Genomic DNA, 12,192 nt, shown 5'->3' with positions numbered 1-12,192 from the left:
GCACAATACCCAGGTCACAGACTTGGTCACAGTGGGTACTAGAGAAGATTTTTTTTCCTTACTCGGAAACTTTGATGGCTGTTTAGTTATAAATTTTCAGAAGAAGGGCTTGGGGATTTATAAAATCCTCATGTGCGTATAAAGATGGTTTTGTTTTGAGGTTGGGGGCACTGAAGTGTATGATTTGTCTTTCTTCTCTTAGATGTAAAGCACACCAATGTCCTCTGCTGAATCCTTTCTTGGACTTGGGATTTTTTTTGCCAGAAATATTCCAGACATTTCTTTCAATCTCAGGATTGTCACAGAAGACAGCATAATGGCAAATCACACAAGTTGTAACATCTCCCCTTCACAAAAGAACAGCTCCAGCATGCATAACTTACCAGCCTTGCGCTCGGGCGGCTACGCACTGCAGTCACCACAAAGAGAGGGAGGGAGGGAAGGAGGAAGGGAGGGATGGGGGAAAGTGCTGCTTGTCTTAATAAGGAGATCATGCCTATTCATAAGGAGAAACAGGCTTTTTAAGAAGTTGCCGTGTACAGGCCAGCCCTAGTAGAGGCAGGCAGAGACTCTCACAGCTGCATATGCCATTCGTGGTCACTTGGATTTCACCAGGATTAAGCTGACTTCTAGTGAGACCTGTAACAGTCGCGATTATTTCTCTTTCCAAATACTTCATTGTATCCTTAAAATAATTATTCCATATGTTTTTGACCTTTTCTTCTTGGACAAATATTGATCTTTCCCCTCGGTTTCTTTCTTGGGGCACAGAGTGGCCATGGCCCATTCTGCTGGGTCTGGCACACTTGCCGGGTGCAGGACAGCACCTCGCCTGGCTTCCCACTGGGGACCTGGGGGCAATCTTGTCCATGCCCAGCAGCACCAGAGTGAGTGACAGGTGGGAGGTATTCACTGAATCTGTCAGTGGATTTAGAAGAATGATTTTTTTTGCTGCCTCTTTGTTGGCCTCCTAGTTGTCCTTGCAAATATTTTCAGTCTATGAGATTTTGCTGCTGAAAAACTTGCTCTCAGCCTTAAGACAGTTTGCCAATCAGTTGAATATTTTAATCATGATGAAGAAAGATACTTGGCGTGTAAGGTGTGGAATGCAGTCCCATGGCAGGGACAGTCGGACAGTTTAGAAAAAGCCTAACCTCTGTATATATTTATATACAGTGCCTTCCACTTCTGTAATATCCAGGCACCTCACAGACTTCAGTTTTTTTATTTTCAGGGCATTTCTGTGAGATAAAAGTATTCCCATTCTGCCAGTGGTGAGCTGAATGTACAGACAGGCTGATCAGACACCACGGACTGTGGTTTGGTTCTGCGTGAGTGTTACATAGAAATGTCACCGGTAGCTTACCACAGGATAAGGCAGTACGTAGACCATGAGTTACCACCCTAGCTGTAGGAAGGTGAGAAGTCGTTCACGTGTGAGCCAGGTCCTGTTCTTCCTCTGAAGAAAGCTTGCTTAGGAGGTGAACCAGAAAAGTGTGGTTTGAAGTGTATGGGTCTCTACAGAAGGGAGATACCATATCCCCAATATAGCGATATGTCTGTTTCTCAGCCCGGTACCTTGGTCTGAGCAACTTGACTCAGAACAAAGTTTCTGCTTGATTGCTACTGCTATTAGCATCTCTTCTTCACACATCTTCTTCACCTCCCTCATCACAGCTGCTGGAGGCTGGGATATATTTCTGGTCCCAGTGGCAGATGTACAGAGTTTCACCTTTTTTTTTTTCCTTGAGACACCTGTCTATCCAGGCCCTGGTTATCCAGGGCAGGAGCTTGGAGATGCACTCTTAGCTGTGGACACAGGAACCCTTTCAGTTATCTGTCTCAGAAAGTTGGGGCTTTTTTTATCTATGGAAGAAAGGCTGGAAACATTCTGCAAAACCCACTTCTTCATTTCCTTGTAGCAGAATTTTATTTTCTTCCCTTGGGTAAGCCACATCCCTTTACATTTTAGCAAGCTCTATTTTTTAAGCTGTTTTCAATAGACATGTGCTTTACAGCATTCCGAAAGCAAAAGTGGGAAGTATATCATCATGAAGATTGCAGACGTGCTAATTTTTGAAATGTTAGTCAAGCATCAGTAATGGAAGAGGATGAATAATAGCTTTATGGGCATTTTCTTTTGTCTTTGCCATACATGATGTAAAGTGGAGTTCAGAGAATTTGTTTGAAAGAATTCTTTCTGTCTTTTGATGTGGTGAGGGAGTGTAAAGCTTTCTTCAACAAAGTAACATCTCAAAGGGAACTCTGGCTGATGTGTATGTATTTATAAACACTAAGGCTGCAATTACCATAAACCTTATTAAATCACAGCAGCCTATTTGTTGTTCTCCAAATACGGATATGGCCAGAACACGTCAGTCAAAAAAGAATAAAAAAGTTCCAACCTAAAACTAACCGCTCAATATTTTGACCTAGAATTAGAGCATAATCAGCAAGACGTAATTTACCACTGTGATATAATTGCTGTGACATACAGTTTTTTAATCAATAGGATAGCAAGATACAGATAAATTGTGTTCTGACTGGCTGTGTTACAGTCCCAATGCTCAATGATGAGCTGCTCCATAAATATGTTTTTAAAAATGTGAATGCCAGTCTGATAAATCCTGAATATGGAAATTCTTAAAAGCAAGTCATGACACCAGAGGACAGAAGAAAATTATATAAGAAAAGAAGCAGTATTCTTGCTCTGATGGGATGCTTCCAATTAGGAAAACAAAACAGCATATACGAGGTCTCCAACTTTGGAGTAGGATCTATCGTTTTGCCAGGATCTGTCCTTGCCCAGCTGATCATAGGCTGAGGGCCAAATGTGATGGGAGTCAACGTAAAACATATATCCACACCTAGGTATCTGCATCAGGTGATCTTCTAGATACTGTGGGAGTCCAGCATGCTAATCCTCTCATGGAGATCTTGGTATCCAGGTCTTGGAAGAGTTACTTTTCTCTTAGTTAGAAGAATACTGTGAATATTTTGCTGTATGCTGCCTACTGAAGGTGGTAAGGACTGCGTTGATTTGCCACACAAATAACACTGGTTGTATGGAAAGAGGGTTTTACTGTGCACAGAAAGAAGAAAATGAATGCTATTTGTGTCTCCAAATTCCATGCTAGTAGAGCGTCAATCTCCATATTTAATCCATAATTAGATAACCAGTACATGGAAGTAGCACTGAAGACATTCTCCTCCTCTCTTGGCAGGCAACCTTGGTTTTATGGCTGGGGCTTTAATCTTCCACGAGGCCAAGCACTATTAGAGAAATGGAACCTTATTCCAGATGGAATAGATATTCTTATAACACATGGACCACCTCTCGGTAAGAAAATACTAGTGCTCTTAGCTGTGTATTTCAGATGATTATACAGTAACTGATGGCTCACTTGAGACAGAGTGCAATCCTGACTTTAAAAAGTCAAAAGTAGTGTCCCTACTGATTTCAGCAGCACCAGAACTTCAGCTCAGTTTTTTGTTTCATGATTACCTATGCTTAGTGGTAGGGAATTAAATAATGGCTTAAAAAATAAAGCCCTAACACATAAGACCTTAATGGGCTTTATAAATAAGCAAGATCTAGTTTTCTGATGTTTCTGTCTGCTCGGCCACTGGTGAGATTAGTAGATTTAAAGCTTGGAGCCTGCTTGAAGAGAAATGCAGGATTTGGATCTTATTTTTTTAGTACTGTCTTCCTCCTTCACTTGCAGTAGCATTCCCTTACCAGCAAGTAGCTTGAGTCTGTATTTTTCCTTATCATCCTGAGTTGGTGCATCTTCTGCCTCACAAATGCAAATGCTGCCATACTTTACATTTCTTTGGATAGTGTGGGTGAATTGCCTATCTTTAATGCAATCTGGCAACACTAACAGACCACCAAGAAATAGCTTTGCATCTGTGATTTACAAATATTCATATAGGTGATATAAAAACCAAGAGAGATTTCCTGTATTCATAGATAATAGTGAAATTATCTGTGTTACAGAAATAGTATAATCACAGAAGCTTGTCCAGATTCAGTAAAGGTTTAAGGCTTTTAACATGTTTTTCAATGTATTTAACAAACAGCGAGCTGTATTTAATGCAAGTATGTGTTTAACTCTCACTAATTTAATAAATGGACACAATCGTGAAGCTTGTACTAAGTGTTCTGGTGAGTCTTACTGCGGACGAGTGCTTTGTGTGAAATGAAGGCAGTTGGTTTCTTCAAACTTTTAGATTCCCCAATTTCCTGAAGCTAAATCCCTCTTGTCTTCCACCCTTTCTTCTCCTCTTTCAGAGCTTGGAGGAGAAAGTATCTAAAGGGTTTGTGTTTTGCCATTTTCTTTAGAAAAACATGTTTGCATTCCACTGCTCACTAATCCTGAGGGAAAGGGCTTCTTTGTGAGCACTGTTTCTCACAGTAAGGGCGTGTGTTTTGATACTTCACCTAAGTGGAGTCTCATGCCATGCCATAGACTGATTTTAATATGAACCTGTATCATAAAAGTGGATGGCAGAAATTCATTGTTTAGACTTCGAAATATCAGCTCCCAATGGTTAGTACTGGGGATAATCTGACGCATGATGCTGGGTCTTTGATAGAGTTTTATTTGTAAGTCCTATTTAAAACTTTTTCAGAAGCTTTTTCAGCACTTTTCAAACTGTTTTTAAAACTGACTGGTCAGCTGTAAAGAAATCCAACCTTCAGTGGATCCAAAGAGTATCCCTTTATCTAGCACTTGAAATCAAGTGTTGGAAGGTGGAGAGAGGGGTTTGCACCACCCAGCTTCAGGCATCTCGCTAATTTAGCCACCAGCTCTTTCCAGGCAGCCTCTGAGATCAGCAGAGGGAGACCCTCTAGAGAGCACTGTGGACCTGGCACTCAACACATACGCTTTAATAATAAATTTAATGGTAAATTTAATAACTGAAAAGTAATTTAATAATTGCAGTAATCCTGAGGAAGAACTGCCCATCTCCACTGACTATAATGGGATAACATGAATTCCCCCCATCTCCATGTCTTAATATTTGTTTGTTTGTTTTTTATTCTTAAGCTTCAACTGTCCTTCTTTTTTAAAAGTTCCCGTTTCTTTGTCTTTTTCTTACTGATGTATTAATAGATGGCTCAGGCACAGAACCCTGTGCCTGAGGGCATCAGCTTTTGGTCTCCCTGACATCCATGGCAACAAATACATGACAGTTCAAAAGAAATAAGCACTCTGCCTAACTTACAGAACTTCTTTATTGTGTAGCTGTGTCCACAGACATTTTGGGAGACAGGATTCTCCTTGACCCTCCTAGTCAATTATTTTAACCAGAAAGTGGATTACTGTTCTGCTCTTGGACAACCTCACTAGAGCTGTTCCTAATGATCATAAATGGCAATCAGCGCTCTTGCAAATTCCTCTTTTTTTCTCTAGCATGGCTGCCTAAATTCTGTCCGTCATCCATTTTCTGTGCTGCTTTCTTATTCCCTCACTTCAAAGGAGTGTGCATCCTCCTAAACTAATTAATACTACATGATTAGATAGATTTAAAATTGCCTGTATGGTTTAGATGCAGAAGCACCATTAAGAGTTAGTGAACTTTGTGTTTCTAAGTCAGTTAGGCACGTAACAAAAATCTGAGTAGTTTTTTTTTCTGTTTTAGAGTAGTGCTTTGGGATGAAACCAGAGCAGATACATAGGAGGTTCACAAAGGATGAGAAAACAAAGGTTAAAACAGCTATTACTGACCATTTGATTAGTAACCTGTTTTATCTCTAATAAAAATAATAAAAGTATAATTAATATAAAATAATTTTATATTAATAAAAATATATTTAATAGCTTATGAAATACATATTCATGAGTATGAGATCCGTGCTATTGCTCATTTCTATATCAGCATATTTTTTACTTGTATACGTAGTATAGTTTTTTAAGTCTTTTCCCTGATTCCTAAAGATCTGCATTTATGATTCTTTTATTCCTCTTCAAAAAGTTCACTTTTCTGTTCTTTGTTTTTAATTTAATTTCACCTTTAAGTCTTCATTTGTAGCTGCCTGGTTGATTGTTTGTGACAGAGATTTATACTTTCCTGACAGCTGCAGAAACCTGTTTCAAGTAACCAAACATTAAAAAAACCCTAAGATGAACTCTAATTGTTAGCTAGGTGTAATCAATTATTCTTAGTTTGTGTAGTCAGGTGTACATAATAAGCTGCAAACATATGGGAAAGCTTCAGAAGGGTGATAATGCATGTGAACAAAAACATGTTCAACATAAATAATGCTTAATTTAATGGAGAAGTTAATTTTATGGATTTTTGTTTGTGAAGTTTTTGAAGTGGAAATACTTTTGGCTTTTTGTTCACCACAGACATTTTGACAATTAACTGTTTCAAATCACTGAAGTAACAACCTGTGGTTATAACACGTTTGCTCTGAAAAAAAGCATGACTGGATTCCAGAGGAGCTGCTGGCTTCACTTTGACGTCTTAAATACTTGCTATTTGCTACAGTGAATTTTGACCTGAGTTGTATATGAAGAGTGGCCGGTAAAATCAGTTACCAGAACTGAGCATTGCTCTGCTCTGTCTGTAATTCAGCAGGGCGTTCTTTTTGTACAGTCCCCTGACAGGAGCAAAGCAGTGTCTTCAGAGGCATCTGAATGTATTAGGAGTCCATTATCAGAACTTCCTCTTTTTGACAATTAGGATGCTGCATTCCCAACTCATTTCTGAAAATTTGACTTAGCTCTCTGAGTAACCATGACACAAGTACACACTTTTACTATTCTTACAAAGCACCCCAGTACACTGAGCCCAGTTTTCAAGCACTGGCACGTAAAGAGGTATTTCTCAGTGTGTGAACCTACCCTGAAGCTCTAGCAAATCTGAGAGCTTTCCCAAGAGCTTGAATACCACAGTTCTGGTCTTTTAAGCCACTTGGTTAGCTGCTATTTAGCCATGCTTGAGTGGACCTCAAAAATAAATGTATGAAAACTAACTCCAGGCTCTGTACCTCTCCGGCTGACTACTGTTTTCTCAAAGGCACAATATATTCATGCTGTTGCAGCAATCTAAGTCATACAAAGCTATGACAGGCACACGGGGGGAAATACCAGAACAACTAAAGAAAAACAGAATTATTATATCTTTTAGGTTTCCAAATTTAAGCCTGATGAAAATGGCAGAACAATAGAAGGAAAACCAGGTTGATTATTGCAAGCCCTCTAATACAACTTATACTACTACTTTAAAGGTATCACAAGACCTCAGTTGGCAGTAAGCATCCCCCTGCAGTATGTTTTTAGACATGTAAGCGAGTGGGTGTACATTTTTGTCTGTACTAATAAAAAATGCATTTTTATACAAACTTTGTGCAAGTAAATACAGCACTTAAAAACACCTACTGCAGAAAGGCTGAGTTTCCTTCCTATCTGAGGTCCATGGATGTAGGTTATTGGCATGTCAAGAAGTGCTTAAACCAGTTTTACTTGAGAATGTTGGGATTAGGCATGCTGTGGGTTCCTCACCTGAGTTCTACTACTGTAAGATTCAATGTGATAACGATGTAGTTTTATTATTAGCAACACAGGTTCCATTACATCAGTTGAAGTGTCCAATTTTAAAAATTAGATCCCAGGGTTAGATTTACATAGCTACATGTTGATTTAGATTCTTCAGAGATTCATTTTGGACATACTGGTCTTTATTGCTCAGTCCCTTGAAGAAGAATGGGCGAAGCGTTGAGTTTTCCCATTAACAGCAGTGCAAAAATGCTTTAATTGCAGTGATTTTTTTTTTCCTTTAAAAACAACTGGCAAGAGTTGTCATAGTCCTTTCTCCTTGGGATGAGCCTTTATGGTTTTCCTCAAGTATTTTTCTTTCTTTCTTTCCTTCCTTCCTTCCTTCCTTCCTTCCTTCCTTCCTTCCTTCCTTCCTTCCTTCCTTCCTTCCTTCCTCTTCTACTTACTAAAGCAAACTGTTTTTTCCATGTCAGTTATTCTATGTCTGCTTATGAAAAGCCACAAGACATGAAATCTCAGAAATGCTGTATAGCGGTACAGCTTTGCAGATGATGTGTCTTTCTTTAAAGCTTTCCTTTCTTTTCCAAAGGTTTTCTAGACTGGGTTCCTAAGAAAATGCAACGAGTAGGATGTGTTGAGCTGCTGAACACAGTCCAGAGGCGAATACAGCCAAGGCTTCATGTTTTTGGACATATCCATGAAGGTCAGAACACATTTTCTTGTATATATAGTTTTTAAAACCACAAACACAGAAGTTGTCTGATTTAACCAGCATTTTCAAATTTGAATGTCTGAACTGAATCACTGCTGGAATTCAGATACTGATTTAGCTGCATATATAGAGAAGAAATTGGCTGATACCCACATTTCAATATTTGTACTTCAGCTTCTCTTTCAGTTTCTACATCTATAAAACAGGGTGATGCCTCCTTCGCAGAGGATTACTGTGAATTTTAAAATATGAACACAAGTCCAGTAGTTAGAGAAAGTGACTAAATATTAGGATTGATGGATTGTGTTTTCCTCTGCTGAGTCTCTGTGACTTAGGATAATTCATGTAAGCTCTCTGTGTCTCAGTTTCTGTGTTTGTAAAATGGGTAAGAGTGCTTTGGGGGGTGCTTCTAAGGCTTAGTCTTCAAGACTGTGCAATAAAGGTTGTCTCTCTCCATCAGCACATATATAAAGTTGAAATCAAGAGGGCTGTCACCACTGACTGGTGTAGAAGTTCAAGATATTTATGCATGTATTTATTTGCTTTGGCAGGGGAAACTTTTTGTACCCAGAGAGAACAAAGCGGTTCTCTTGACTATTTGATTTTTAACTGGAAAAAAATGAGTTCCCTTCATGTAAATCAGTAAATGGTGACAAATGTGCTCCACTGAAGTCAATGACAGCAGGAGTTCATCTCCAGGCAAAGGGAAAGGTAGATGCTGTCTGCCATAGAGATGTCTGTCTTGTTCACATATCATGGCAGCAAGACTTTGAGCAGCGCCCCCACAAAAAGAAACCACTGGGCTGTGCAGAAGTGTACCAGTTGGCATGTAAGCGCCTATTATCAGTCGCTTAGTTCTTGGCAATGTTACCTTACTGGCACGAAAAGGTGCCTCACAACTGCCAGTGTTCTGCTTCTGGGACTGCTTCAGCCTTTGAAGAATACCTGTGAGTCTCACCAGTGTAGAAATGAACAAGTGCAAAAACTGGAGTAGCTGGCACTCAGATACTTCTGGTTTTGCGAAGAACCATTACCCATCCCAAGTAATCCCACTTTGACTTGCTGCTGGGTGCTTTCACTGTGCTAGGTTAGGAGTGATACTGATGAGTGGTATGCTGCTCTAAAATTGATGGAGAAGACATTCAGATCATTATTTTACAGCTCAGGGATTAAGTCCATTCTTCTGTGTCTTACCTGCAGTGACCTGTTAATACCTAGTTAATGTCCAAAGTGCTGTTACATCACAGAGTAAACTCACAATGCATAGGCACTGTATTTTCCTAAGCCTTTGCTATTATAGCAGTCTTGAAGATTCTGTGCAAGAGAGCTGGTGAATACAGTTCAAACTCAGAAATCGTAAGCGAAGTGAGTTGCAGGGGGTATAAGCAAACACTTAGCAAGCCATGAAGCTTCAGGCAGGTAAACAAAATCACATCTGCTATGACCAAACCCAACTTTGGCTCCCAAAGGAAAAGCACGGCACCTCCACAGAATGGTAAATGTTTGAACTAATACAGTTGGCACGGTAGGTATCAGAACACAGAAATAAGGTACTTTTCTTGTTAACTGTCATAATTTAGAGAAAACAAATGGGCAACTGCATAGCCTGTTTTGCAGTGGGATGCTAAATCTCTGCAGAGGAGAATTCCCATCGCAGACAGCCTGTGCAAACGAACCTGCTCTTTGTAGAGAGGATGCATGATTTGAACAGATGAGTTCTTCCCCTGACTGAGCATAGCTACATCTGCAGCAGTCATTTACTGAACATCCAGGAGGAAGAGATGCTTAGAAGAGATGTTTCTTCCCTATTCCCGCTCTGCACTGCTGTGTCTGCCAAAAATACCTCCATACATAGGCTTGCTGCTGATCGGCCCATGGAAGTGACAGGCAGCATGGCAGGGACTCCAGCTAAAATCCTGGTGCACTATAGGTGACTACTGTAGCCAGTAGTTGGCTGAAGTCATGACCAAGGAAACTGCTGGCAGCAGAGTAGGAGTGAAAACCGTGGCATTAGGAATCTTCCAGCAAAAGGAGTGTGTTAGCAAGCTAATTCTTCTCTCTCCAAACATGTAGCTGAGGAGACAGAAAGTCCCAGCAGCAATGCTGAGTGTACTCTGTGCAGTTTGTGTTTTACACAGAACAATTGTTCTGTGGCAAACAGCAAATGATTTAAAGGAATGTCTGTGACAGGAACCTGACAGCGTTTTCTTCCCTCCCTAGTCCCTAATTACAGTGTGTTTTTTCCATGGGGAGTCCAGGAGGCCCTGCATTATTCAGGGTATTTTAGGGAACAAAAAAGAAAGGAATTTGGCTACTGGTTCTTTGTTTGTAAATTATGCAACTATCAGTGCTTCTGTAAGACACAAAATTGCACTCATAAAAACTGTAGGATCCTAGGTACCTAGGATGTGAATAGCCAGAACTTGGTGTGTGTGGCAATGAATACGTTTCACTATTAACTTCATTAATGGTGAGACTGAATCTTAGCACAAATGCTTCTACCAGGTGATTTCCCCAAAATAATTGATTTCTGATTGTGTCTGCATTTCTTCATATTGATCATAATGTTGCAATGCAAGTTTCCAAGATCAAGCTTTCAGTTTTAGTGTAATCAAGCTTGTGATTTTTCCTTGCCATTCATGAAAAAATGTTTGACAATGGAGAGCGTGTCCACTTTTTCAAAACACCAGGGCAGCTAAAGGGCTGCTTTTTCACTTTTAGAAACAGCGTTTCACTAGATTTCTAAAGGCATTAGGGCTGAAAGTTTGATTTGCTGCAGATTTAGCTCTGGAATCATTAGGCTTGCGTGTCTAGTCAGACATGAGATGTAGTTAAAGCTTTTTCCCCACTGGTGAGGCAAACAGAAGGATGTTTTTTCCTGTGGAAATGTTATGGTGTATTAGGATGTGAATTCACGATGTCTGTCAGAAAATACATTAATAAAGCCATTTTTCCTCTGCCTGGGCAGGCATTTTAGTGCCTTTCCATCAAATTTAGTTGGAATTGGTCAGCAGGTTCAAACACACGGGAAGAGGTTCCTACTAGACAAATCCTGCCCAGGTACACATGCACACATACTCCCCTTAGTCAGGCAATGCTTTTTCTTCATTGGTTGCTTAGAAGATGCACAACACAGGACAGAAAAAAAAAGGTGGAAAGATGAAAATTGCCCAAAATTTGCTGCAGTGATGACTACAAACCTAAATGATCAGAAGTATGTTTTTTAAAACTGTAATTGCCTAAGCTGTATCTTCTCATCCTTTCCAAAACTGACATTTTAAGAAAAAAAGCTTTGCAAAGAATGATATCTGTCTTTCTGAGGAGATCTGACAAGCTGGCTGCTGGAGATTATAGCCACTAGCTAATGAGGGTCCATTTTGGTTTTCTTATGCAGTGTTAAAGACTGCAAAACATTCTTCTGTAGGACAGCGATGGTGTTCATTCTGGAGATCTTTATGTTTTACATGAAGAGAATTTTAAAATTCTTTCAGAATAATAAATGTGGCACTTATCATCGTGTGATAAAGGTGAGTAATTAAAACAAATAATGAATAATGAGAGTAACAAGAGTTTTTCTTTTTTTCGTAGGTTATGGTGTTATGGCTGATGGAACTACTACCTACGTGAATGCATCTGTGTGCACTGTGAATTACCAGCCACTTAATCCACCTATAGTTATTGACTTACCGACTCCAAGGAACACATGATTATAGTGAGGATTTAAAGTTGTGCCCAACACATTAACAACTTTATATTGCTGGCTGAGAATCCCAGTAGGGAACCATTCAACAAAAAAGCAAAAACCACCTTCTTTTTTCCCTGCTAGCTCTTCACAGATAAATTTGAGTGACAAAAGAGGATGAGGAACAAAGACATTTTGGTGCCAGAAACATATTAAAGACTTTAACATTTCACCATTAAAATATTTGTGAACACAGAAAAGTGAATGCATTCCACATATATATATAT

General features: G+C 39.6%; 1 protein-coding gene across 1 annotated transcript in view; it reads left to right on the top strand.

Moving 5' to 3' along the window:
• MPPED1 (metallophosphoesterase domain containing 1) overlaps positions 1–12,192 on the top strand; it is a 46,965-nt gene extending 34,773 nt beyond the window's left edge. The window contains exons 4-6 of the mRNA XM_010194454.1: positions 3,225–3,340; positions 8,101–8,214; positions 11,812–12,192. Coding sequence (XP_010192756.1) covers positions 3,225–3,340; positions 8,101–8,214; positions 11,812–11,930 — 349 coding nt within the window. The 3' untranslated portion in view covers positions 11,931–12,192. The remainder of the gene's footprint in view (positions 1–3,224; positions 3,341–8,100; positions 8,215–11,811) is intronic.

The sequence above is a fragment of the Mesitornis unicolor genome, unplaced genomic scaffold (assembly GCF_000695765.1).
Source record: "Mesitornis unicolor isolate BGI_N332 unplaced genomic scaffold, ASM69576v1 scaffold27601, whole genome shotgun sequence".
Lineage (NCBI taxonomy): Eukaryota > Metazoa > Chordata > Aves > Mesitornithiformes > Mesitornithidae > Mesitornis > Mesitornis unicolor.
The sequence above is the reverse complement of the archived record's forward strand: the minus strand, read 5'-3'. Positions and strand labels throughout refer to the sequence as shown.